General features: G+C 62.6%; 1 protein-coding gene across 3 annotated transcripts; it reads left to right on the plus strand.

Moving 5' to 3' along the window:
• Nucleotides 1-4,658: 4,658 nt before the first annotated feature.
• Nucleotides 4,659-26,961, plus strand: SMTN (smoothelin). 3 transcript variants are annotated; one of them, XM_039382487.1, is made up of 22 exons: nt 4,659-4,862; nt 9,813-9,973; nt 10,216-10,309; nt 10,403-10,481; nt 10,575-10,861; nt 12,511-12,613; nt 12,820-13,049; nt 13,176-13,239; nt 14,449-14,547; nt 15,176-15,505; nt 16,486-16,589; nt 18,701-18,817; nt 19,825-19,983; nt 20,075-20,150; nt 20,417-20,581; nt 21,141-21,203; nt 21,337-21,400; nt 21,706-21,876; nt 21,979-22,102; nt 22,174-22,325; nt 23,620-23,793; nt 26,034-26,961. In XM_039382487.1, exons 1-21 carry the CDS (start codon nt 4,812-4,814, stop codon nt 23,762-23,764), a joined length of 2,838 nt encoding a protein of 945 aa, XP_039238421.1. In that variant the 5' UTR covers nt 4,659-4,811; the 3' UTR covers nt 23,765-23,793; nt 26,034-26,961. The 3 variants fall into 3 exon arrangements, with proteins under 3 accessions (XP_039238421.1, XP_039238422.1, XP_039238420.1); XM_039382488.1 differs by lacking the exons at nt 15,176-15,505; nt 18,701-18,817 and having other exon boundaries at nt 4,715-4,862; XM_039382486.1 differs by lacking the exons at nt 12,511-12,613; nt 12,820-13,049 and having other exon boundaries at nt 4,715-4,862.
• Nucleotides 26,962-26,967: the final 6 nt, after the last annotated feature.

Here is a 26,967-nt window from a genome sequence, read left to right on the forward strand (position 1 = left end):
GGAGCAGGCTGCAGCCTGGAGGGCCATGGCCTGAGCAGATGCTAGCTCCACAGCAGCCTCTGTCTCCGGGCTCCCTCTGCTCCTGGCGGACACAAGTGTCCTGCCTGTGGCTGCATCCTGTGCTGCAGGGTGCTGTGCAGCGCCATGGGTTGCTGGGTTCCCACAGTGCTGTGTTTCACTCTCCACTCCTTCCTGGGGGCACAAGCAAGGTGCATTCATGACCAAGAGGTGCCCAGGGAGGAACAGGCAGTGTCAGAGGCATTGCAGCAGAAGCAGATCCAGGCTCCCATTGTAGATGTGGTGCCTCAGGACAGACCCTGGCAGAGGGGTCCACGCAGTCCCCATTGCTGTCTCCTGTGGCAGGGCAGGCAGTGGGACAGATAGTGCTTGTTTCACAGGATCCCTGGGGAACTCTGCATGGGACAGAGGCCAAAGGTGAGCAGAGGGAAATGAATTCACTTATCTGGGGTTTAACTGTTACCTAGCAAGGCTGTGGTGGGGCTCAGTGCCCCACTGCTGCAGCCCCGCAGCAAGAGGTGAGCTGGACTGGGGTGGGCATGGGCAGGGAGGGTGCTCACCCAGCACCTCGTGTGTGGACCTACCCTTTAGAGAGGCTCCACCAGGAGTGCAGGTGTGTGCCCTGTGCAGGCTGAACCCCCAGGGACTTGCCAGCATAGCTCCTGTGCCAGTTGGGCCCCTGGCACAGCAAGAAGTGGCTGTGCCCTGATCCTCAGTATGCCCATGCTGCAGTCGCTGTCACACAAACCTGGCCTCAGCTGGGGCACCCACACCTCAGGCAGCATGAGCAACAGACTAGAGCCTGGAGACAGATGGACAGACCTGCCCATTCTCTTTCCGTATGCAGGTAGAGAGGCACAGCAGAGATCCAGCCCAGGAGATCCGCACATGGGGCAAATTGCTTCTAGCTCATAAGGAAGCAGTGTGTACTTTGCACGTGCTGGTCCCTGTCTGGGCCAGCCAGGTATGTCAACTGCAGCCCTCAATACCCGCAGCAGCACTGCTCCTCCTTGGGTAGTGTGGCACCCCAAAAGCGGGACCTTCCTTATCACACAGCTCCTCCCTATTTCTGGTGATGCAGCACCCCAGGGCAGTCAGGAGGCTGCCCAGTGCCCCTGCCAGCAGCAGGATATGAGGAATCCATCACACCTGATCCTACCCTGGCTCTCAGAAGGATGTGAGTCACGCCTGAGAAATGGGGACATGTGTTTGTGCGTAAGTGCCCTGTCCTAAGCAAGTGGCACTACTTCTGAGCAGGCAGATGGTCCCTGTGGCTGGCCTAGCTGCAGCAGAGCTGCCATGCTACTGCCCTCCCACCTCTGGCTGTGCTGTGTGTCCCACTGCTTCACGGACACCTTACCATGCATCACCCAGGCCACTCTCCCTTGCCCAGCCTCCATCCACACCTGAGGGCAGCCCTTCACCCATCCCTTGTCCTGCCTCATCTCTGTGGGGTGCGCCCATGCGCACGTCCAGCTGTTACTCTGAGGGGGGACAGCCCTACATCCACCCCAGGTCCTGCTGCTCTGGCCTGTCTTCATGCCAGCTTCTGCACTAACCAAGCTGCATAGTGCCCAGGGACCTAGTATCCAGGAGGATCTTCACACATCCTCACACCCAAGGCTGCAATCCCCAGGAGGGAGAGGAGGAGGAGGCACAGAGAGACCAACTACCCCTGCAGTCTCAGGGAGCTGGTGACTACCAGGGTTCTCTGCCATGGGTTTCCCTGGATAGCAGTTTTGAAAGCTCCAAAACTCGGCCACCATGATGTCACTTGATAACAGCATGATGCTCTGTAGGAGCTGCCCTGGTGTCAACACACAGAGGAGTGGTGGCATCAGGCTTCACGTGTGTGGGCCACGAGTGAACAGCACAGTGCAGTGAAGCCAAGAGCTATCCTCCTTCTCTCCCTCCTCTTTCTCCTCCTCCTCCCTGAGCTCATCCAGCTGCTTTTGTCAGCCAGGAATGGGTGCCTGGCCCAAGCATCTTCCCAGGGTGACAGGTCTCACCTCCCAGGCTTCCTCTGGGAGTGAGGCCAGCTAGGTCCAGCCAACTTGTGACTTCAGGAGCGGTCACAAACTGTTGGGTGTGGGGACAGTGGGATGGACACAGGTCTGTGGGTGTCAGAAGTTCCCAGGAGAGGAGGCATGAGGCCATGAAAGCTCCAGAAGGGAAGAAAGGGGGCCCAGGATGCTCCTCTCTGCCTGCTACCAGGCTCCAGCAGCCTCTGCGGCCCTGCGCTGCTGGTGGGTCTGTGCTGCCACGACAGCAGGGTAATGCCTGCCCTGCACTCTGCTGCTGTGCCCAGGGGAAGGGCCGTGCCTCAAAGGAGATTGAATTCTCCCTGCCTGGCACTACAGTCAGGTCCCTACCCTTGAGTCAGACAGGTGTCCTGACCGGTTTCAGACACATGCTTGCACAATAAAATTCCATAATCGGTATTTGACATTATGTTTAGCATCTCCAAAGGGAACCCAAAGGACTCTTGCCCCTCCTCCCCTTGCCGCGCTGGGTCCCTGGCTGGGGAAGCCTCTAGGACCTGTGCACTCACCCAGGCCTGGTGCAGGTTCATCCCATCTACTGGGTGATGTGCCCCCCTGTGCTGGCACAGAACACACAAGAGCACCTGTGGTTGCTGCAAGCCAGTGAGATCACCCACTCACCTGCCCCATGCCAATGCACTGGGCAGCCACCCACAGTCCTCCCAGAGCCAGGCCTGGAGCCAGAGCCCCTGGTCTCTCTGAGGGGTTTGTAAATCTCTCCTTGCTACGCCACGTGGAATAAGGTCTGCTTGGAGTCTGTGCTTGACTGGCTGCATGCCCACCTTACCCCCAGGGAGCCCCAGGGGTGCTGTGTGGGTGCAGCAGGGCTGGGGGCTCCCTGCTGCACTGGCACTTGGCAGTAGGTCACTGAGGATGTGACAGGGTCACTATCTGGGGGGAATGGAACCAGGCGTGTTGGAGACCTGTGGGAGCAGAGGCAAGATGAGTGCCACTGCAAGTGCCGAAAGCTGTGCACCCAGCACCCCAGACTGCTTTATCCACACAGCTCAGCATGCTTCTGTGGCTGGGTGCTCCGTGTGGGAAGGCCCAGTGCTGCTGCTGGGCGAGGGGCTGGGAAACAAACTTGATGTCCCTCCACTAGCTCAAGGTTGGCAGTGGGGTCCCCCCCACACTCCAAAGGCAGGAGAGCTGCTGCCAGCTATGCTGCCTGATGACCAGGAGCTGGGGATGTGCCGGTGCCTGCTCCCATGGGACAGCAGAGCTGCAGGGGATGCAGACCTCTGAGTGTGCTGGTGCCTGCTCCCGGAGGGGCTATGTGACAGCAGAGCTGCAGGCAGGGCAGACCCCAGACCAGCACAGGGCTCATCCAGCAAGTGAAATGAGGTTGCTGCTGAGGCTGGCAGAGAGTGGCGTTGTGTGTGGGGGCACAGTGCTTGGAGGGGGTTGGCTTTAGCTCAGTTGCTTGGGAATGGGCTGCCATGCTCCAGTGGAGCCTGATGCTGCTCAGGGCTGAAGAGTGGAGAGCTACTGAGGAGCCAAGGGGAGCAGAGGGCTCTGGGACTCCAGTACAGCTGAAGACCCACACTGTCAAACAGTGTGGAGTGAGATATCTGAACCAACAACACTCCCAATATGGAAACTGCTGGACCTTCAAGGTATCTCCACCACACCCCATCTTTCTCGCCTTTCTGGGTCCTTCCTGTGTCAGGGGATGATGTGGTCCTGCTCCATCCCATGCATCTCCGCAGGTTGCTGGGAACTCCCAGAGGAGCAGTGAACTGAATCCCTGTGACCTGCTCTGGGGAAAGTCCCTTGGTCTCTGCTGGTCAGGGCAGGGAGCAGCACCTGGCAGTTGTCTGCTTTGTGGAGCCCACAGCACCTCTGGGTGACAGCAGGAGCTTAGTCCTCTCCAGTGAATACTTCTGGCCTTTGCCCAGAAACAAGATTAAATGCAACAAAGCCTGTCCTCTGCCGAGCAGGGCTGCAGCTTGGGGTTCCATGGGATCCTCCTGACAGTCCGACACCCGGGCTTGTCTGTCCTGGCACTGCCATCTAGGATGGGAGGACAAGGATACCACAAGCACCTTCTGAGTTGGAACGAGCACTGTGGGGCAACACATGCCCAGGGACCCCTGGCAGGTGGGGGGCTCTGAGGGTGCCCTGGGCATTAATCCTGGGGGATATCAGGGAGCAGCTCAAATAGCCCTCCAGAGCATGCAGGGGCACCCCATGGTGTGAACCCCCGGGCAGGAGGTGCTGGTGACTCTCTGTCCCGCATCCCACAAGCCAGGAGTGCAGCAGCTTCTGTGGGCGGGAAGTCCCCGCGTCCGGACTGCAGCCGGTCCGGGCTGGGCGAGGGGACGCTCTGCGGGCAGCGATACATCCGTAGCGGGTGTGCCACCGCAGGCGGGCCAGACCCGAGTTCTCCAGCACCGGCGTGGAGACCGGGACGGGAGGGAGCGCCCGGAGCCTCGGGGCATGGCACGGCAGCTCGGCTCCGCACACAGGCCTGGGCCGGGCCGGGCCGGGCACCGGGACCCCCCTCTCCGGCGGGGCGGGGCCGGGCCGACGGCGGCGGGGCGGGGCGGTGGGAGGCAGCGGGGCTGCGGCGCTGCCAGGAGCGCGGGCGGGAACGGAGCCGAGCCGAGCCGAACCGGACCGGGAGGCAACAGAGTGGGGCCGGGCGGGAGCGCAGCCGAGCCAAGCGCGGGGCCGCGCTGCCCTGGACGCCCTTTGTTGTCTCGGTCGCCGCTGAGCCCCGGCCGCAGCAGCGCGGGCCTGGCGGGCGGGATGTCCCAGGAGAGCCTCCTCGGGATGGACGAGGGAGCGCTGCGGAAGCTGGTGAGTCCCGCGGCGGGAGGACCAGGGCACGGTGCGCGGTCGCGGCGGCTCTGGGGGCCGATAGGTGCGTGCCTGGGAGTACCTCGGCTCCCTGAGCCCCCCGGGCCGGGGTAGGCTGTCCCAGGCGCGGGCAGAGCGGGACCGGGCGGGCCGTGGGTCTGCCGCTCGGCCGGGGCATTCCGGAGCCCGTGTCTGGGAGTGACTGTAAGCGGTGGGGGTCCCGGGCGGCAGCACCCGGAGGGGCCCGCTCTGGCTCGGGGCGGGGTCTGAACCCAAGTGAGCTCCAGCACGAACCCTCGCACTGCGCCGGTGACTCTGGCCCCACCGCTCTCGCCGCGCTTGGCTCTTTGCTCGCACCGCGCCCGGGCGTACCGCCTATCCCGGCTCCATCTCCTCGGCTGGCGGATCCCGGGAAACCGTTCCCTGCTGCTGGCTAGGTTCCTTGCTCCCCGCTCTCCCGGTGCGGGCTCCTGCTCTGCCCGGGGCTGGCGCGGTGCCAGGCGCACCTCCCGGGCTCTGCCCGCATGGCCGGGCATCCCATCCCCTCCTGCGCGGCGGCTACTAGAGCACCGGCCGGGCACTGCCCCGGGAGCCAGAACCGGAGCAGGGCCCGGCTGCGGGCGATGGGCTATGGGGGAGGAGGGCCCGCGTGTCCCGAAGGCGGAACTCAGGGTTCTGGGCTGCGACCTGCTCAGCCGGGGCTAGTGTCCCGGGAAGCCCCTACAACGTCCTGGCCGGCTTCGGGGACCCCCAGGGATCCCCGGCCCGGGGCTGGGCTGTGCTAGCTGCCCTGGAGGCTGAGCCAGGGTGGCCCGGGCCAGCGCTGGGGAATGGTCACGGCAGGAAACTGAGTCAGCCAGGAAGGCCAGTCTGCGGGAACAGGAAAGAGTTGGGATGCCGGCGGGAAGGGGGAGCTGTGCTGTAGGTCGGCACGGGGGCTGCCCCCGGCCGAGCCTCCTGCTGTGCCACCCTCAGCCAGCTCTGGGTGACGACAGGTAGACCTACCCGTGGCTCGTGGACTCAGGAGCCCACTGCTCCTCGTGGGATGATGTTGGGGTCGACAGGTCACCCCTCCGAAGGTGTGGGTATGGGTGGTTTGGGTTTCTCCCCATCCTGCCAATGCTACAGCTCTGCCATGTCCCAGCTAGGGTCTCCGGGCTGAAATGGAGCCCCAGGAGTGGTAATGGGTGCTGGGTCTACGGCCAGTCTAGGGAGGTGCAGCAAGCATTGCTTCTCTCAGGGCTTTTTCTCTGACCCACTGGGCTGAGACTACCCTGCTCGTGACCCAGGTCTCCCTGTGCTGTGCAGCACAGTCTGGGGAAAGCCTGCTCTGGGCTGACATGAGGCAGGGAAGGAATTTTTTTTTCTGATTATGTTTTTGGCTCCACTCAGCTGGAAGAGGATTAGTCCATATAAGGGAAAACTGCCTTTCCCACCGCTTTCTCCCTGCTCCTCTGCTCTCACAAGCCCTCCACTCTGCCTTGCTTTCCTCCTTTCTCTCAGCAAGTGACACCTTGGCAGCAGCATCTGATCTCCCCAGGGATACTGAAAGAAGGAGGATAGAGGACATGAGCCAATCCCTGCAGCCCCCTCACCCTTGTGCTGGCTGGGCTGGGAGCTGCTGGGGACCGTTTGCCTCCCAACTCCTGCCGTAGGCATCCACATGGGTCTCTCTCCAGCTGCCCACTTGTACCCCACACCCAGAGAAGCCAGTTGGGATCAACCTGTGGGGTAACATAAAAGTGACTAAGGGCTTGGAGGAGCCTGGGGAGGGAGCTGTGGAGGATGGGGTGTGTGCTGCTGCAGGGTGGCCCTTAGGTGGATGTCTGGAAACAGGGGGTTGTTTGAGCGCTCGGGGCTGTGCTGACCTCCAGGCTGTGGGCTGCTGACCTTGGGCTGGGGAATACTCCCCTCTTCCAGCCCCTCCAAATCTCAGTCTGGTTAGTTAGTGAGGATGCAAAGCCCCTTGGGGGCAGAAGCAGGGCAGGCTTGAGCTATGAAGGTCACTGCCATGAGGTCCCCTTCTTACACTCAGCAGCCTTTGGCAAAGGCTTCAGTGACCCTGAGGAGCACTGCATCCCTGCCACATCTGTTACCCAGTGTCCTTTCTGCTTTCCTCTGCCCAGAGGCAGCCACGCTCCCCATGGCTCCTTCCAAGGGTGACAGTGAACCTTGGGGCTGCAGAAGGTGCTCAATGTGGCTAGCTACTGTCCCTAGAGAGGTTTCCCTGTGGCCAGGCTTCAGCTTCCCAAGTGCTGTGTGCTCAGGCACTCCAGAGAGCAGGGCTAATGGCAGCCCTCCTGGAAGAGATGCCTGCTGTGCCAGGGCTCTGAGTGCCACTGTTTTGGGTGCCAGTGGGGAAGCAGCCCATGGGTGCCATGCCAGTGCCCTTTCACAAAGCCGCTCTGTGTGCTGAGGTGGGTGTTTGCTCAGAACCATTAATTTGCTGGTGGCTGGGCAGGGCCTCTGGGGCCCCTGGCATGTGCCGATCCCTGAGTTTGCCTGTGCTGGCAGGACTGGGCCTCTTGGTCCCTTCCCAGCCTTGTGGTTTCTGGCATGCTTTCCCCCGCCACGGAACTACCAAAGCTACTCATTTGCCTCATCCCAGCTCCCTGCTGACATGGCACAAGGCATTTTCTCCTGCCCTGCTGCCATTTGTCCCATGGACAGAAGCTTTTCGAGACCAGGGTGCACGTCAAGTCCCAGCTGGAGCCTCCTGGACAGGGCAGATCCCAGAGCTGGCAGATGGGTGTCTCACAGCACACATGGGTGCCAGTGTGTTCCCTGCACCAGGGTGTGCAGGGCTGGTATTCCATTGTGTCCCCCTCTTCCTGGCACTCTGTGCTTCTGCAGCTGCTGTGCACACCCCCCTTCTTCCCCCACCCCCACCACCTCCCCTGTTGCCCTGACCCAGCTGCTGGGGCCAAGCCACTCACTGCCAGCAGCTTACTTAGGGAAGGGCCAGGGCATTGGTCACGCAGTGTGCGGTTGAAGACTGTTTTCCTGTCCTCAAAGCCTTTGGATGACTGGAGGGAGAGCCGTCCTTGCCTCGTCCTTGCCCTGGAGCTCTGCCTCCAGTGCCTTGTTTGGAACTGGACATGGTTCCACCACTTCCTAGCCCATCGATGCTGCCCCATGCGAGGAGAGCTGAGCTTCCCGGCTGACCAGGGTGGCCACCATTGCTGTTGGACAAGCTGGGGAGAGGCTGTGTCTCAGTGCCTTTGTCCTGGCAGTAGTGTGCCTGCTGCAGCAGCATCCCCGGGGTGCCGGCAGCCATCCAGAACAGATGGGAAATGAGAGGCCCGTGAGGATGGAGGGGCTGGTTTCCTCTCCAACAACCCCCTGCCCTGGTGGCACAGTGGCTCCTGTTCTTCCCAGCCCTTGTGCTGGTGGAGATGCCTGCTCTGGACAAGAGCCCAGGGGGCTGTAGGCTCCAGCTGGAAGGGATGGCACTGCCAGCTGGCATGGCGGGGGCTGCTGGAGTGGGAGGGAGGGAGCAACCTTGGTCCAGGCAGCTCCCCCGGAGATTATATGTGTTTTCAGCATTGGTCTGCCCTGGGAGTTGATGGTTCCAGCCACCGGCATCTTACCAGCTGGGAAAGGATAATGCTCCCGGTTGGGCCTTGATGGGTTGCAGTATTACAGTTTTGGCTGCTGCTGGGGTGGCACATGGCATCTCTGTGCCTGTTCTGTGCCTGCTGGCTTCCTTAGGATAAGAATACCCTCCCTGATCCCCAGCCTCTGAGCAGGGAGGGCAAAGTCCCATGGCTTCTCAGGGGCTCTGCAGGGGGGTCTGTGTACAGGCGGTGGTTTGGGGCCCTCCGTGTGGCTCAGCTTGGGTCCAACTGAGGGACCAACCCTGGATCCCTGCTGCAGCAGAACCTGAAGAGCCCGGATGGGTGGCCTGTTAGTGGCCTGTGGGACAGGATGGGAGGGGACTGACGCTCTTGTCCTGTGGCATAGCCGTGGCTGCTCCCAGCGTGCTGAGGCTTGATGCTGACAGCAGCTGCTATGGGTCATGGGGTTTATTTTTCATGAGTTCCATGGGAAATCACCTCCCAGGTTCCCAGCATCGGGTCAGTGGGAGGATAGCAAGGCCTGGCTGGCTTTTCCCTGCAGATCTGGCTGCCTTCTGCCCCTTCAACATCATGATGGGGGCTATACACGGCCTCCTGAAAGCACTGGGGCTGGTAGCAGGGCTGGATTGAAAGAGGAAAAACAACACTGGGTGCCAGGTCCTGCCCTTGGGTGGGCTAAGGAGCACCCGGAGCACCTGTGAGATGTTCATCGGGGGCATCTGAAAGGGAGTTGTGGCCCTGCTTCCCACACATAGAGGACTGGACTTTGATTTAGGACAGATCCCACTTATGAGTTTGGCTCCAAGAGCCACCTGCCATCCTCTAGCACTGAATGAGGATGGGGAGGGCTGCAGGGGGCTAGGAGGAGCCCTTGATGGAGTGCTGGGACCCTCCCAACCAACACCTCCTGGGGACCATGGGGATGGGAGGAAAACAGGCTCTACTGTCCCTCAGCTGCTGAAGGGGCTGGCATGAATGGGAGAGCTCGTTCCAGAGCTGATGGCACTGGGAGGGGGCAGAGCTGCAGGACACCAACCCTTGGGGGCTGCAGGGACCACTGGTGGGTGTTCATTTCACTTGCCCATCTCTTTGCCCCTCACATGCTGGAGGTCTCAGTGCCACCCTGCCAGTGCACCCTCAGTGCCTCCTTGCCACGGCTGATCCCAGCATCCTGCCCGGGGGGGGGCATGCCCACTCCCCACAGGGCCTGACAGTGTTGGGCAGCATGCACTGGGCACGTGGGCACCACAGACAGACAGCTCCTTTGTCTGGAGCGTGGGCAGCCCAAGGCAGCACGGCAGAGGGTGGCACCAGGGTTGAGAAAGGGGCTCAGTGGTCAGAGCCGGTGCTGAGCCCTGCCCTGTGCATGCAGCTCGAGGCCACGCTGGACCTGGCTGAGCGGCGCCGCATCCGTTCGGCCATCCGGGAGCTGCAGCGGCAGGAGCTGGAGCGGGACGAGGAGGCGCTGGCATCCAAGCGCTTCCGCCCAGAGCGCGGCAGCCACAGACAGGACGACAAGGAGAACTGGCCACGGTGAGTCCAGTAGGGAGCCGGGGTCACCCACTGCCTCTGCCCTGGGAGATGGGGGCTGCGGTGCCTGGCCTCACTGTGGCTGGCACGGATTTGGGTGAGCTTGAAGGTGGGAGCAGCCTGGCTCCGAGCAGCTTGGCACATGTTGGGGCCCATTGCCTGGATCTGCCAGCTGCCCACGACGGGACTTTGCTCCCAAGTGCCCACGCCAGCTTCTGTCTGGCTGCCGCTCTTGCCCTGCTCAGGTCTCAGCACCTGGAGGAGGAGCAGCAGGCAGCCCTGGCCGCCTTGTCCCAGGAGCTCGAAACAATCACCAGCGTGGAGGAGCTGACAAAACTGGTGAGTGACCATGTGCTGGGGCAGACTGCATGCCAGGATGGACCCTGCGCTGGGGCTGACCCTGCCTTTCTCATGGGTCCTTCCCTCTTGCAGCTGCGGGCAGCGGGTGAGTATGAGGAGCGCAAGGTGATCCGAGCTGCCATCCGTAAGCTGCGGGCTGAGGAGATCGAAGGTGAAGCACTATTCCCATGTTCTGGGGTGGCTACTCTGGAGAGCCTGGGATGTGGGCAGCTCCTTCCTGAACAGTACCTTTGCTCCCATCCAGCCGCGACACTGGCTGGGAATGTGCAGAGCAGCCGGAGGGATGGCAACGAGCCCCACACTGTGCCTGGGGATGCGAAAAGTATCCAGAGGGACGATGCTGAAACACCAGCCCTTACTGGGAGTGGGGAAAGCCTTGGTGAGGGCAGCACCAAGCCCCTGGGCACAGCCAGGAGAGGGGAGAGCAGCCATCAGGACGATGCAGAACTGCCGGCACTGGATGAGCTAGAGGAGAGTGGGCACAGGGGGGCTGCTGAGCAGCCCCCTGCCCAGGAGCCCAAAGTTTCGGCGGTGAGTGTGTACGGTGCTATGGGGGACAGGACCTTGCTGAAGACCTTGCACTTCTCTGGGGCTCCTGTGTGTCCGGAGCACAGAGCCCCAGGTAAGCTGTGCTTGCCTGCCCAAGGAAACTGTGGCAGGTGGGCCTGGGGTCTCAGGGGAGAGGGAGGACATGGCTGAGCTATGCCAGCATGACTCCAGCGGTGGTGAGCTGGAGCTGGGGCCTCAGGCCTGGGTGCCCCTTGGCTTCTGCCAAGGATGCAACCTGGCAGGGTTCTGGGGGCCCCTTGGTGCACGTGGTACACCCCTCCCTGCTCTGGCTCTTGGGGACAAGGCTCTTTGGAGGCAACAGCCTCTCTTGTGGCAGCTGCCTGCAGCAGTCTCCCTGCACAGCTAGAAACATTGAGCTCCCATCCTGTGATGACTGTTCCTGCCATCCATCGAGGGGCCAGGGCTCATTCTGCAGTGAAGTTGGGGGCTTTCTGGATGGGGAAAGGATGAGCTGGTAGGCAGGGCTGGAGGGAACGGGCACAGGCAGCGGTTTTCAGTGCAGCAGAGGTGACTCCCGCAGGGACTGCGTGGTGGTAGGAGATCCCTGCACCCAACCTTGTGGGGTTGCCCTTTGAGGGCAAGGGTGGGAAGGGAAGAAGCAGTGGGTATAACTGCAGCCAAGGAGGAAGGCATGAGTTCCCCCGTCTGCCTCCATCTAACCCTGCTTCCCCCTCCACCTGCCCCAGAGCCATAGCAGGAGGCTGCAGAGGGTATGTGGCCCTGTGCCACCTTTCAGCACTGTCTGCCTCCCCATCCGGATGTGCTGGCACACTACCCCCAGTCCTGGCTGTGCTGGGACATCTCTGAACAGCTGGCAGGGCTGTCTCACTCTGTCCAGCTGATAACTCCAAATCCAAGGCCATTTCCATCCCTGGGCTTGGGACCAGGTTCCCCTGAGGGTATGGTCCTACCCCCCTACCCTGGAGTCATGGCAAGGGAAGCCCACAGTGCTGCTAGAGGCACTGGCACAGCCAGGACTGGCATCCTGTTCCCTGGCTGACACCAGGACACCCTGGCCCTGCTCACATGTGTTTCAGGGACACACCTGTCACCTGTGTGTGGACCTATGCCCAGAACATCCCATCATTTGCCAAGCAGAGTTGCAGGTGCCATGGGCAGAGACAGGGTAATGTGAAACTGGGTGCTCCCTGGATCATGAAGCCCTGGAGTGCCTGGGCTGAGGGCATGGGGCAGGAGCTGTCTTCTCCCACCTGCTGGCATCCACAGTGATAAGGCTGGTGTGCTTGGGGCAGCTGCCACAGAGGGACCCAGGTACCAGCTCGTTGCTCTGTGCCCTGGTGCTGATCAACCTCCAGAGGAATACCAGGAGCCTCAAAGGTGCGCAGCGTTTGGGGCCCTGCTTCAGTAGACACAGTGTCCCTGCCCACTGGAGGCAGCAGCATGTGGGGACACTTGTGGTTCCCCTGCCAGCCTCCTGCACTGACCCCTGTGCAGGGACTGGCTCGTCCATCCCCAGCAACATGCAGGCAGGGACCTGGATGGCATGGGAAGAGGCCGCAGCTTGCATGTTCCTGGCTGAGTGGCAGGGATGGGACACAGTCAGGGACTGGAGCGGGGCTGGTTCCGCTCTCACCTCCTGCTCTCCCCAGGACCATGAGCGAGAGGACATGGTGGAGCAGGAGCATGTCCCAGCCAGGATGCAGGAGCTGTGCAGCCAGCAGGCAGGAGACCCCCAGAAACCCAGTGTCCAGGGTGAGTCCCCAAAGATGCCCATGGCAAAGCCCTGTCTGGGTGCATGCCGGAGGCCAGAGCTGTGCCTAGCCAGCTACAGAACAGTGGAGGGCACATCTCCCAAATGGTGGGCAGGGGAGCCAGGTGCCTGGAGGGACTGCAGGAGCAGGGATGCACTGCAGGCAGCTTCAGGCTTCTCCGAGCAGTGCCTCTTTTTTTACTCACAGAAGTGGTGTCAGGGACCCTTGTGCTTCCGGAGCTGCAGCCGGCCCCAGAGCCCAATCCAGAGCCTGAGGATGGTGTTCAGGAGCTGGAGCAGGGCCAGCCCCAGAGGCAGCAACAGGCAGCCTGGAAGGCAGGGAGCCTGGACAGCCCAGCCAGTGCTGCAGAGCCCAGCGGGAGGCAAAGCCCTAGAGGGGAGCAGCCACCCCTGGGCCAGCCTAGTGCTGCCAGCCAGGTACAGAAATGGTAGCAGCTGCCACTGCCCTCCTTGCCCAGGGCTGCTGGTCTGTGTGTGAAGGCAGCTTAATAGGGGGACTGCATGCAACCCTCAGCTGAGCGCTCTGCCCCTCTCCTCCCACAGCTCCATGTTGGGGTGCGCTGCCAGGCACTGGGGCCAGATGGGAGACAGGGGAGGCCACGAGTGGGTAAGTGCAGCCTTTGAGAGGGATGGGGAGGAGACATGAGGGCTGTGGCCCCCTGCCAGGGGGGCAGTGCTGCCCCAGAGCCCCCCACCCCCTGCTCCCCTGCCCTGCAGCATGCACATCCCAGGCAGCCCTGGCGATGTGACTCCAGCCCACGCATGCTGGAGCAGGAATGTGAGTGCAGGACATGGCCAGGCCAAGGGCCACCCCTAGGCTGATTCTGCCCAGCCAAGTGGTGGTATAGTGCCCACTCTGGCCAGGGAGCTGGGTTCCAGGCGTGCTGTTTACCAGGCCCCCTCTCTGGCAAGGTGGCCACAGGGCCATGAAAGGGAATCGGTGCAGCAGCAAACCCAGGCCTTTTGCATTCCTTGTCCCAATAAGGCTGAGAGCAATGCGTGGCTGGCTCTGACCACCCCCTCCCTCACCCGGGCATAGCACCCTCTGGGGCCTCCCCGCAGCCCTGGGGGATTCCGGTGGCCAGCAGCTGCCCTCTTCCTACTGCTGGGAAAACCATCCCCATGGCTGTGCCAGGAGGAAACAGAAAACCCAAAAAGCAGTTCTCTGCTCCCAGGGTCAGGATTTCCTCTTGGAGCTGCCCTTGCAGGCAGAGATCCCCTTCCTCTGAGGCTCCCCTGGAGACTGCTGGCTCCTGGGAAGGCAGAAACCCTGGGAAGATGCTGGGCTCCAACATGGCACAGCCCAGGGTGCAGGGAAGTGTGCAGGACCTGCCCCCCCTTGCATCACAGGGGACTCAAACCTGGTTTCTGAGGAGAGGCTGAGCTTACCTCCCACCCCCAGTTCCATGGGCATCACTGACTCCAGCCCCAGAGCAGAACCCTGCCTGCACCCTCGAAGGCTGAGCCACCCAGCTCCCTCACCCTCCCCTCCAGAGACAATGCTAGGGCCTGGCGGGGATAGGGGTCATCCCGACCTTTTGGCACAGACCCCAGGTACCCCCCACTGCCTTGCTGGGCACAGATCCTGCTGTCCTCTGCGGTGTAGTTTGGCGCTACAGGGCAGAGCCCATGCCTGGCGTGTGGGGCAGCCTACAGGTGCTGGCAGATTTTGGCACTATGCACTGGGGAGTATGGCATGAAAGGAAGGGGGACTCCAGGGTGCTGTACTGTGGGGATGGCAGCAGCACCCTGTGCTGTGCTCACTCTCTGCTCTCTTTGTCCTGTTCCTTGCCTATCTGTGCTGTCTCTTCCCAAGCGCCAGTGTCCACCCAGGATCTAGTAGGGACCCCAGCTCGCCTGAACACTCACCAGTGGGAGCAGGTGTCCTCCTCCTTGTGCCCAGCTGGCCCCACGGGTAAGATCTCAGTGGTGCCTGCCTCTGTTCTCTGCTTCCTGCTGGCAGGAGATTCCTGGCGGAGCCTTGGCAGACATGGAACTCCAAAGTACCGGGACGCTGCAGGATGCTGCTGGCCACCCACTTGCTCTTTTGCTCCCTGCCCAGCATCCCTCCTTCCCTCCCTCCCATCCATGTCCGCAAGCACCTGGCCCTGGCAGGAGTGGGGAGAGGGGGCAGAGACTTTGAGGGGCTGCAGCCATCTCGGGGGGTGATGCATGTGTAGTGGGGTCTCTTTGGGGCAGTAATGCATCTTGTGGGCACTGTGGAGAGCTGCATGCATGGTCAGACACCCCAGGGGCGTTGTGCATCGAGTGGGCAAGTTGGGGGGCTGCATGCACGGTGTGGCACCCTGGGGTGGGGGCAGCATGCTTCTTGTCGGCATGCCGGGGGCTGCATGCACGGTGTGACACCCTGGGGTGGGGGCAGCATGCATCGCAGCAGGCACCGCAGGATGGGGGGGCAGCGTGCATCGCAGGGGGCACCCCGGAGGGCTGCATGCACTGTGCGGGACCAAGCAGGGGTCGCAGTCCCGGTGGGGTCACCCGCGGGCGGCTGCAGCCCGGTGACCCCGCGCCCATCCCCGCAGCGCCACGCTCCGCCGGACCCCCGCCGCCCTCCGCCGCCGGCTCGGTGCGGGAGCGCGCGCAGCGGTTTGGGCCGGCGGGGGCGGGCGGCGCGGGGGGGCGGGCCGGGACCGGGGCCGGGGCCGCCCAATGGCAGCGGGGGCCCCGCACGGCCCCGCCGGCGCCCGCTCAAAACGCGCGGGGCAGCGGCGGCGCAGAGCAGCGCCCGGCTCCGCGCCCCGCCGGCCGCCGCCTCGACGCCATGAAGACCTTCTTCACCATCGAGATCAAGGATGGGCGTGTGCAGCCCCTCGCGCCCCGCATCACGGCCGCCCCCAGCAGCCAGCGGGCAGGTGGGCACTGATGGGGTATGGGGCGAGCAGGACGGGTCAAGTGGGCAGCTGGCATGTGCCGGGAGGCTAGACGCTGCAGGAGTGACGGGCATGGTGGGTGTCACTCAGGGAGGTGGGACTGGGAAAGGTGGGCGTCTGTCAGGAAAGTGGGTACCACAGTGGAATGGGTGCCAGCAGGGCCATAAGCACTGCGGGACCATGCTCCCGATGGGACTATGCGCACAGCTTGGCAGTGGTGCAAGTGGGTGCCAGTGGACAGCCAGGCACTGAAGGATGGTGGGCACTAATGGGCAGGTGGAGGCACAGGTGGAGGCAGGCGGGCAGTGCTAGGCCAGGCTGGTGCTGATGGGCAGCAGCAGCTGCTGACAGCCCAGAGGCTGAATACGGGTGTTGCCAGAAGATCAGAGCTTGCCTGGCAGCCGTCACCCCTTGGCAGGCATGCTCGGCCTGCTCAGGGCATCTCAGTCCAGAGAGACCACCTGGTCCTGCAGCCTGTCCCCAGCCCTGCTGTCCTGATATGTCCGTGCTCGGGCTCATTCCCAAATCCCTGCCCTGCCCCCACAGCCCTGCCCCATCCTCTGTCCCCACTGAACTGCTGGCTCAGGGGAGCCCATGCTGTCCTGGTGTGTCCTGTTCCACTGCTGGGCTGTGTTTGCTCCAGCCCTGCCCCAATCCTGCCTGCCTGCAGACGTGGCTGACTCGGGATGCTCCTGTGGCCATCCAGGGGGTCTTGGATCCAGCTGGAGCACTGTGGAAAGTGCCCTTCCTTGGGAGGAGGATAAGCCAGGGTGGTGAGGGGGGCCTGGCTTTCCCATCCCTTGCCTGTCCCCAGAGCCCTTTCCCTGTGCCAGAGCTTGGTGCTTGCTGTCAGGGCAGGATGCGTGGGGCAGTGGGGCTGCCCAGCCGGAGCCAATCCCCAGCCACAGAGCTGAGCCTGCCAGGCTGGGGCAGACCCCACATGCTTCTTCCTCCCCTTGCAGAGGTGACCCTGGGGCTGCGGAGCACCCCCATCCGCATCACCACCATCCCCAGCAGTGTCAGCAGTATCTGCAACATCAGCAGTGTCAGCAGCAATGTCACCAAGGTAAGTGCCCAGGGGGCCTTGGTGCTGCGGGGCTGTGTTCCACCTGGGCATCACCTGACAGCTCTGGGGCTTGGGGTGGGGACCAGGGACCAGCAGGGTGGCAGCATGTTCTGGGGGCTCTGGCTGATCTTGATTGGTGCTTTTGTTTTGTTTTGGTTGGGGTTTTTTTTCCATCAAGAGACCCTTGGCTTTGTGTGTGGTTGCACAGCCCCACATGAGTCTCCTGCACTCTGGACTGTGCCACCATGTACCCACAGTTGGGGAGGGGGAGCGAAGTGAGCTGGGAGTCTTTTTTGGATCTCCGTCTGTTTTAAACACCTTTAAGGGTGGCAGCAACTCAGGGAAAAACCCATTGCCACCCACTCCTGGTTTTCCTCCTGGGGATGGACCTTGGCCGTGGCACTGGGGAGCCTGCCTTGGGGTGGGGCTCCCTGAAGACCTCTAACCTACCCTGGAGCTGAGTTGGGGTCTTGCTTGCTTCCACTCCGCAATCCTGAGTGGAGAGTGGCGTGGCAGTCCCAGCCCACCTGGCCCAGGAGGGATTCTTGGGTGTGACTAGAAAAAAACCTGAAAAAACAACCAGTTTTTTCAGTGTTTTGGGGGGAGAGTGGGCTGTGGCCACTCTGGGGCTGGGTGCGCACAGGAGGCAGCCGTGCGTGCAGCCCTTCAAGTGCTTTTGTCTGCTCCTGCCCATCTAGGGTAATGTGAGGCACCCACGCGCCGCCTTGGCAGGAGCTGAGATGTCAAACACAGCTCTGCCTCACTCATGGCCCCGCGCGCGCCTGGCTGCCTCTGTGGGAACAGCGCTGCCAGTGGCCCGTGGTACTGCCAGTGGCCTATGGCACGCTGGTGGCTGTGGCACCACTGGCTCACCCTGTCCTCAGCTCAGTCCTCCTCAGCATGAGGCAGGCAGTGCCCACAGCCTGGCAGGGTTGCCCTCAGGTGCTGCCCACACCTGCCGGCAGGTCCTACCTGTGGGCAGCTCACTGCCTGCAGCGGGGTCACTTCCCCATGCTAATGCGCTTGGGCGGACTTGGCCTGAGCACCTGTCAGCTCTCATTAAGGTATTAGTGGGGCTGCCTGGAGGGGTGGGGGGCCTGAGACCCATCAGCTGCTTGGCGGGAGATGCAGCCGCCAGGTGTGCTCCCAGTGGGCAAAGAGGAGGAGGAGGAGGAGGAGGAGGAGAAGGCAGCAGTGCTGGCAGCCCTGCCAGCCCTGCCAGGTAGGGCTTGGTTGGAGGGACCAGCGGGCTGCAGGGACCTGGGGACAGTAGCCACTGCAGTGTGTCCTCTTGCTGGTGGGGTGTTACCTATGCCCATCATGCAGGGACCCCCCGTGGCGCAGGCATTAAGGCAGCATGGGGGTATGGAGACCTCTAAAAATCCTGGCTGTGGCTGAGGCCCTTGCACCAGTGCCAGTCTGGGGCTGGAGGTGTCGATGTGCTGTGGGTGATGCTGGCTCAAAGTGGGAGGGCACTCGGACGAAAGGGCACAGCAGTGGTTGGCCCTGTCACTCATCCAGCACAGCAGTGGTTGGGACTGGTTCCTCCTGCTGTGTCCCACAGCCTCCAGGCTGATATCTGGCCCTGGCAGCCACCAGGGCAGGGGGGCCACTTGCAGAGCTCCCCTTGCCAAGCCACCTGGTCCCAAAGCCGGACACACTGCCAAGTGTGTCGCCTGGCTCAGCACCCCTGTGCGGGACCCCCAGCTGCTGGGACCAGAATAGCCCACAGGCAGGGAGTGGGCTGGCCTCCAGCTGGGGGGGTGCCTTGCACCCCTATAAAGGGCAACAGACAGCTGAGCGAGGCTCACTGCAGTGCCTGCACCGCCACCATGCTGGGGGTCAGCTTGGAGGGGCTGGCACAGGCCGGGACGGCCAAGCTGGCTGAGCTGCGTCGGGAACTGGCAGCGTTCCGGGGGGTGGCAGAGGGGCAGCTGCAGTGGGCGCTGCAGGGGGTGCAGGCGTTGGTGCAGGCACTGCAGACACTGGAGCAGGAGCACCTGGAGCTGCGGGCAGAGCTGGGGCGCCTGGGCCGCTGCCTCGACCTGCTGGCACCAGGGCTGCAGGAGCCCCCTGGGGAGGACATCAGCACCCTCTTTCTGGAAGCACAGGACCCTTGCGCCCACTTTGAGGGCACCGAGGAGCCCAGCGGCCCTGTGGCCCATCCACCCACTTTCTCCAGCACGCGCCAACAATCGGCCCTGCACCTCTCCCGGACCAACAGCAGCGTGAGTGTGGGCAGCCCTGCCCCACGGCAAGGGGTGGGAGGGGGCACCGGCCCCTGGGGCTCCTAGGGGTGTCTGGAGCCCAGGCACGAGATGGAACTGTGGCTGCAGTGCACAGGGACACGACACCATGAGTATCTACCACCCCTAGGGCTCACTGTGGCACGGCTGCAGTGCCTGCATTGCTGGCGTGCCGGGCGGGAGGCCACAGGCAGCTGTCCTGCCCCTGCCGCAGTGCCTGGCACAGGTGGTGGCATGGGTGCATATGGCCAGTGTCAGCTCCTGCCGATGGCTTTGCCATGGGCCAGGTGCTGGGCTGCAGGATGCAGGATTGAGCCAGGTGTGTGCATGTCTGCTCCAGGCCAATTCCAGCATCCCTGCTGCCTCTGTGCCCTATTCTGGGCCTGGCCCGCTGCCTGCTGTGCATTGCTGGGGGGTCAGGCTGAAAGGGACTTGGCGTCCTGGCTGTGTTCAGGCAGGAGCCCAGCTGGCCTGGATCCTGGCAGGGATACGGGGGAGGCTCTTGATCTCTTGCACAAGCTCTTCTCTCCACTAAGTCCCTTAATTCCATGGAAATCCCTTGTGCTGCTAACAGCACGCACTGGCCTTGCCAGCACCTGGCCTGCTGCTGGGCACCAGGCACTGCCCAGCCTGTAGCCCCAGGCAGCCCCTGCCTGCTTGGGGGCCCGGCCACCTCCTGACAGGGAACAGGGAGTATCTGGAGATATTTTGGCAGCCAGACTGGGAGGAGATCAGGGACTGCTGGGCCCTCCAGGGGCAGTGAGTGCCACAGGGGGATGGCGTGACGCCCTGCCTGCCTTAGGCACTGCAGATGCCTGCAGTGTCCCACCAGCTGAGAGCTCTTATGCCACATGTGGCCCATCCTCTCCAGAGTCCTCACTGCCTGTGGCACTGAGCAGGTGTTAGGGTGGTGGGGGCCTGGATCCTGAGCAGCGGTAGTGAGGTGGCTGAGCTGGCAGGGGCTCAGCTGCACTGTGCTGTCCTTGCAGATGGATCCGGAGGTGGTGGAGCAGCCCCAGGTTCTGAGGCTGGAGCCAGAGCTGCCCAACGGCATGGAGAAGGTGCAAGTGAGGGAGGTAGAGAGAAGGAGCAAGCTGAATGTCGAGGAGCTGAGCAGGATTGAGGATGAGGATGTTCTGGATAAGATGGTACCTCTGCCTCTGGCTTGGGCTCCTGGGGGAAAGTAAAGGGACCCCAAGCTGATGGCAGAGGAGTGATGTTGACCTCTCCCTCCTGCAGCTGGATCGGACAACAGACTTTGAGGAGCGACGGCTGATCCGAAATGCCATGCGGGAGCTGCGCCAGCGCAAGCGAGGTACTTGGGGAACAGTGACTCCCACTGGGGTTGGAGCAGTGGCGGAGGCAGTGTGGAGTGCTAGAGTGGGGCTGTCCAGCCACAGGGAAGCTGGAGGCTGCGTGCTGGGTCCTCTCTTGCCCCCCAGGCTGTGCCAGGCTGAAGACATCATACTTCCCATGAGCCAGTTGTGGGACAACAGCAGCCATAGGACCTCTGGTGTGGTGTGGATTGTGTCCACCACCCTGCCTCTCACTGCTGATGCTGTCTTCCACCTCTGTTTGCAGACCAGCGGGAGAAGGAGCGAGACCAGCGGCTGCAGGAGGCTAGGAGCCAGGCTATGGCAGGAAGGGCTGGCCACGCCACCGAGACCACCACCACGCAGAGCACTCAGTCAGCTGACGGCTCAGCACGCAGCACCGTCACCAAGACTGAGCGTCTCGTCCAGTCTAGTACGGGCCAGGCTGGGGGGCAGTGGGCTCACTGACCAGTGTGCTGGCCCTTCAGTGGCCATGCAGAATCCTTCCCAGTGCTCTGCCACCACAGCTCCTCGGCCACTCGCTATTTGTCCTGGGTCTGGCCTGACTGTTCTGGGAGCAGCACTGTAGTGCAGGGCTGAGTTTCTGGCTTGCTCAGAGCTTGCCTGGGGATCATTAATGGATCTGCTCTGGTGACGTTCCACCTGATCTCCACTCTCTTGGGGTAGCAGGGCCTTGTCTATGTTTTCGGCCTGTCTCCTGTCCCCTACACCCCGGTTCTCCCAGTCTCTAGGTGGCTCAAGCCAAGTGGCTTCAGGGGTTGAGGGATGCCCCAGCTCTCTGCTGCTTTGCGCTGTCCTCTTTGCTCTGCCTGGGGGGCACGTGCCCTCTGTCCTCCCTCTGCCTGCCATGCCTCTACCACCTGGGACTTCTACCCATTGCACTGCATGGGTGTGAGGGTGCTTGACAGCAGCTGGTGTCTGTGGGTGCTGCTGCTCCCAGCCCAGCTGTTCCTGTTGCCTTGTCTCTGCAGGTGATGGCACCAAGACCTCCCGTACCACAACCATGGAGTCGAGTTATGTGAAGAGATCGGACAGTAAGAGCTTTCCCTGCCCTTTCCCTGCAGCATTGTCAGAGTATAACCCTGGGGCATCACTGCCCTGGGGCAGGCCAAGTCCCACCTGCCTCAGCTCCTGCCCAGGGCTTCTTTCCTTCCTCTCTCTCTGCAGGTGGTAACAGCACATTTGTTCAAACCAAATCATCCTACAGCTCCTCGTCCAAGAAGACCGGCAGGTGAGTGGTGGTGTCTGCGGGGACAGGCACGTACGGTCTCTGTCACTCATGTGCTTGTGGTGTCCCTGTGCGAGGGTGTCCCCAAAGCCTCCTGGTCCTTGGGGTATACTCACTATGTTCAGAGGTCCTCATGGGTCCTTCCATGGGCACAAAGATGTCTGCCAGCTGGGGACCTTAAGCCACTCTCTTCTGTCCTAGGCACATGGAGGATTCTGAAGTGCCAGGGCTGGCAATGGGCTGAGGCCACTGCTTGCCCTTCCCTGGGCCACCTGGAGCCCCCTTCACATTGTTCATCTCTCTCCCAGCGTCTTCGACCGTGAAGATGAGAGTGCTTCCAGGCAGAGCAGCCTGGCTGCACTGGAGCGGCGTCAGGCAGAGAAGAAGAAGGAGCTAATGAAGGCTCAGAGCCTGCCCAAGACCTCAACCTCACAGGCACGCAAGGCCATGATGGAGAAGCTGCAGAAGGAAGGCGGGAGGTGAAGCTGGGCCTGGGGCAGGCTGGCTGGGGCAGTGAACACGGTGCAGATAACACCCCACAGCTAGCACCCATGGATAACACCCTGTGTCTCCTGCCATAGCTCACCAAACCCCGCAGCATCACAGACCAGTGTGCAGCGCTCCTCCAGCTTTGGCGTGCCCAATGCCAACAGTATCAAGCAGATGTTGCTGGACTGGTGCAGAGCCAAGACCCGGGGCTACGAGGTGGGTGCCACCTCCTCTTCCCATCCCAGGGCCGGTCACTCTGTCCCTTGGTAACTCTCTTGCCTTCTCAGCATGTAGACATCCAGAACTTCTCATCCAGCTGGAGTGATGGCATGGCCTTCTGTGCCTTGGTCCACAACTTCTTCCCTGATGCGTTTGACTACAGTAAGCTGACACCCCAGAACCGCCGCCACAACTTTGAGGTGGCCTTCTCTTCTGCAGAGTATGTACCTCTCATGCCATCATATGAGCTTGGGGTGGCTTGGGGCAGCCTCTTCTGCTCGCTGCTGGGGCGAGGGGGGACACACAGGGGTGATGGTGCTGGAGGTGGGTGCCCATATGTGTCGCTCCCCCCATGTCATGCAACAAGGTTGGGTGCTGGGTGGGAAAGCAGCAGCTGCCTGGGCAGAGTCACGAGAGGCCAGTGCAGCCCAGTCTTGTGTGGTGAGAGGGTGAGTGTGGCGGTCTGGGTTCCCAAGCACAGGGCAAGGCAGCAGATCCCAAGCCCACCTGGCTGCAGGCAGTACATCCCATCCCAAGGTGCCGGGTTTGGGACTGCAGCCTGTGGGTAGCGGGGTTTGCCCGTGCCAGGTACCTCCTTTCACAGTCATAGAGGCTCAAACACCGTTGCAGCTTCTCTAGTCTCCTCCCTTCCCCTTTTGCTTCTGATTTTCCTGGGTGCTGAGAGATGGGAGTGCGCCCAGCTGGAGGGCTGGCAGCCAGCCCCTCTCTCCTTCCTTCTGTCTCTCTCCCACCCCTCCACTCCTCTCCTTCAGTACCCTGCCTGGGGGCAGGGCCAGGGGTGGGGGTCCCATTCGGCTGGTGTCCGGGGCCATGGGGTGAGCTGGGGGCTCCCATGAGCTCCCTGGATGCCGTGGTGCTGTTTAGTGGAGCAAGAAGGGAGCTGCGGGCCTGGCTCTTGGTGCTCCTGGTAATGGATTTTTTGCCTTAATTGGGGAACCAGTGCACGGACTTGAGAGAGCCATCATCTCTCCAGCCTGGAAGCCAGGTGGCCTCTCGTCCTTCCTCCTCCAGCTCTTGTGAGCGTCCTCTCCTGAGCTTCCTGCACCAGGGCTGTGCTGCGTGGTTCCAAGCGGAGCTGGGCAGGAGGGCTGGGCTTGCCCCGCCATCCTCCCAACAGGTCTATATAGGAGCTATATAGAGCGTCGCTCCACTCTGGAACCCGCTCCCCGAGCACCTGGCGCACCAGAACACCTCACTCCTCCTCTTCCTCCTCCTCTGTCTGTCCTTCCCTCTGAACCTCACGCCTCTCCACGCCGCTCACCTGCTGCCCCTTCCCCCTCCCCTTGCTTGTGCTCTCCAGTCTCACTGAATGGCCTTGGCACGGGGTGCCCGGAGCCTTCCTGCCCCTGCATCGCGCACCCCCGGAGCATGCCAGAGCAGAGCAGCTTCTGGGGGGATGGGAACTGCACTGATCTGTGTCTCTTGTTTTCTCTTCCTCCCCTCCCTGACTGGGCTGTGGTCACTGGCTTGCCCCTCTCTCTCCCTGCACCCAGGAAGCACGCGGACTGTCCACAGTTGCTGGACGTGGAGGACATGGTCCGGATGCGCGAGCCAGATTGGAAGTGTGTGTACACATACATTCAGGAATTCTATCGCTGCCTGGTCCAGAAGGGGCTGGTAAAAACCAAAAAGTCGTAGCCCATTGTCACCCCCCCCAAGGACCAATGGTGAGAACCTTCCCCTCCAAGTATCTGCCCGTGCCCCACCACCACCAGGGCTCGGCTGGGAAGCAGCTGCCGCGGCTGGGGACAAGGCTGGGGGATGCCAGTGGGCAAGGGGCAAGTCCCGGTGGTGCCAGGCAGGGCCCCACTGCAGCCAGGAGATGGGCAGAGGCAGCTGGCAGATGGGCAGAGGCAGACTGTCCTTGGGCCTTCTGGAATAGCACCCATGGGGGCTTGGGCAGTGGGGACTGTGTCATGCTATAGGGATCTTGACTCTCCAGCTCTGGGGAGGGCAATAGTGAGAACAGATCCCTCCCCCTGGCTGAGCCTGATCCAAGGATGAGCTGCTGGGGACTCGGCTCTGTGCTCTGAGTGGCGCCGCCTGAATGTGGGTGACCCCCCCCCGGGCTGCTGCAGCATTACTGCTTGCACTTGCTGCCTCCTTTCCCTCCCCAGCGTGCATATGCCCAGCCCCGAGGTGCTGCCTGCTCATATATGGGCAGAAGCAGGAGTCTGGAAAGTGTGACTCAAGGCTCAGGTCCTGCCTTATCCTGCAGTGTTTGTGCCTGTCTCGGAGCATCCTGTCTGGTGCTAGAGCCATGGCTCCCCTGGCTCTGCACAGCACTGGCACACCGGAGCCCAAACAATGGCTTTATAAGGGCAGAGCTGCTCTCTGTGTGCTGCCATTACTCCGCCATCACCCCCGGAGCCAGGCAGGGGCTTTTCCAAGGCCCTGAGTGGGGCCCCCCCATCCCCACGGTGGCCGAATCATGAGGTGGGGCTGGTGCCAGCCAGGTTGTGGGCTCAGAGCCCACTGACCAGCGTAGCAAAGGCACCATGGGAAGGCTGGGACTGTGGGGGCTGGGGTGGGGATCTCCTGGGCCCTAGTGCTCCCCAGGGGCTGGCAACAGCTGGGGGTCTGTCCTCAGAGAGGGGGGGAGGGAGGGAGGGGCTGTTCTGGAGGGTCAAGGCACACCGTGGGGCTACAGCAGGGGGAGGGGGGGACAGAGATGAGGGTGTTGTGGTGGTGGGTGGCAGCATGGGATTTGGACCCTCCTTGTGCATCCTGTCCTTGCAGCAGAGCCCTGCTGGAGGGTGGCCCAGGGCCGGAGCAGCTGAGCCAGCCATGGCAGCAGCGGGGGCTGCCAGTTCATGCCAGCTCAGCCCCCAGTGCTGGCACAGCCCTTTCCCCAGCAGCAGCAGCAGCCGGGGTGCTCCAGCACCATCAGTTCCCATAAGGGGACAATGCCTGGCAGGGATGCAGGGGCCTGGGCAGGGCCAGGATGGGGGTTGCAGCAGTGGCAGGGTTGCTTCTCTGCCCCCCCTCCCCCTGCACCTACTCCCCCAGTAGAAAGACTAGAGGATGGAGGTGGCTAGATCACCTCCATGCCCTGCCTGGTTGTCATAGTGACCCATAATCGTGTTAACGGCCCTGAGCACCCAGGGAGCCCCAGTTTGGGGACAAAGCGGCCCAGGGAGTTGGATGGGTGGTGAGGACAGGGTGGGCACCCCAGCAGAGGAGCAATGGTAGAGCCCTGAGGCTGTGGGGATTGGGGCACAGCCATGGCTGATCTGCCATGGCCCCCCGAGGCTGGTAGCTGCTGGAGCAGGGTCCTGCACGGACCCCTACACCATGCTGGAGCTGGGAGAGGAGGCAGTAGGCACAGACCAGGTTGAACTCACTGAAGCAGGGCAGTGCCTACCCCAATAGTGCTGGGCCTGGGGCAGGCAGGCCTGAGCTCTAGTCTGGGGCAAAGCTGGGAGCCGGGCTGGCAGGAGGCAGAGGAGCAGGGCCAGGGCTTGAAGCAGGAGTGAGGGGCAGCCTGTGACCGAGATCCGCCCCCCATCCCTGCTTTCCCTGGACCAGCCGGTGGGGCTTGAGGCTTCAGAGGTATGTGCAGGCAAGCAGGGCTCTCCCTAGGGGGCACCAGCAGCCGCTGGAGGAGGAGAGGGGTGGGCACAGCCTGAGCAGGGCGTGACTACCACCACCAAGAGCTGGGGCAGAGAGCACTGGGGGGCAAGGGGTGCAGGCAGGTGGACAAACCCCCCAGGACAGGCAGCCTCCAGGGCAGGCAACACATAATCTTCCCAGCGCCAGGAGCGGCAGGACCGGGGGTACCAGAGGGCTGGCAGGAGCCACGTGGGGCTGAGGGAAGCAGTGCCCAATGCAAGCAGGCCCTGGGCAGTGTGGGGTTCCATCCCAGCCTCCACGCAGGGCAGCTTGCCTGAGGGTTTCACCTCTGCAGGACGCTGGTGGACTGCGTGCCGCTGGTGGAGGTCGAAGACATGATGATCATGGGGAAGAAGCCAGACGCCAAGTGCGTCTTCACCTACGTGCAGTCCCTCTACAACCACCTGCGTCGCCACGAGTTGCGCATGCGGCAGAAAGAGTGCTAGAGCCTGCCCTGCCCACCCCCCTACTGTCCTTGCTGCCAGGGCTGCCAGTGGGCAGGGGAGCTGCCTGCCCCAGGAGGGTCTGGCAGGGCCACAGGTCTGGCACTGGGGACAGGGGGAACTCTGATACCCAGGCAGTCCCATGCCTCTGCCTTGCCAGAGCTGCCTCTGCCCTGGCCAGCTGCGGGCTGACCCCATGAACAGGGCCAGGCAGGCACTGCTGGGGATGCTCCTGGCTTGGCTTGCCCCCTGCGCTCCAGCCTGTTAAGTTATTTGTTCTCCAGGAATTGTGTACCCTGCAGGCAGCACTCCTGTGTCCCTGGGTGGCACAGCTGCGCTCTCAGGCCTGGGGCACAGTGTGGGTCAGTGGCTGAGCAGGACCGTACCGTGTAGCCTAGCCAGGCATCCCACAGGCAGCACCTGTCAGTGGTTCCCTTGGCTCCCTGTGAGGAAGCCCCTCTGCCCACCGCAGGCCCTGCTTGGTGTCACCTCCCTGGGGACAGCTCCACAGCTGTGCTGACACCCTGCTTCCCACCTTCACGTGCACCTGGGGCACTTCTGCACTAGGGGCTGCAGCACCTGTGGGCTGGGGAGCGGGCAGGGGTGAGAGGTCACAGGAGAGCACAAGGCTGAAGGAGCGAGCCAGGATGGCAGCCCCTTCTCCCCTCTCCTGCTCAGGGCACCACGCGCTCAGCGCCGCTCGCCCCTCCGTCACGTCTCTACACCTGTAATGACACGTGTACCAACACCAGCCAGACAATAAAGGTTTACCTAGGGTGATGCCTC

The sequence above is a fragment of the Pipra filicauda genome, unplaced genomic scaffold (assembly GCF_003945595.2).
Source record: "Pipra filicauda isolate LSUMZ 115617 unplaced genomic scaffold, ASM394559v2 scaffold272_size1030459_pilon, whole genome shotgun sequence".
Classification (NCBI taxonomy): domain Eukaryota; kingdom Metazoa; phylum Chordata; class Aves; order Passeriformes; family Pipridae; genus Pipra; species Pipra filicauda.

What these genes read in the sequence shown, in the direction of transcription:
- SMTN (XM_039382487.1), top strand. Translation starts at nt 4,812, where the DNA reads ATGTCCCAGGAGAGCCTCCTCGGGATGGACGAGGGAGCGCTGCGGAAG. An exon ending in GACAAGGAGAACTGGCCACG is followed by an intron (nt 9,974 to 10,215) that starts GTGAGTCCAGTA and finishes TGCCCTGCTCAG; the next exon opens with GTCTCAGCACCTGGAGGAGG. An exon ending in TTATGTGAAGAGATCGGACA is followed by an intron (nt 21,204 to 21,336) that starts GTAAGAGCTTTC and finishes CTCTCTCTGCAG; the next exon opens with GTGGTAACAGCACATTTGTT.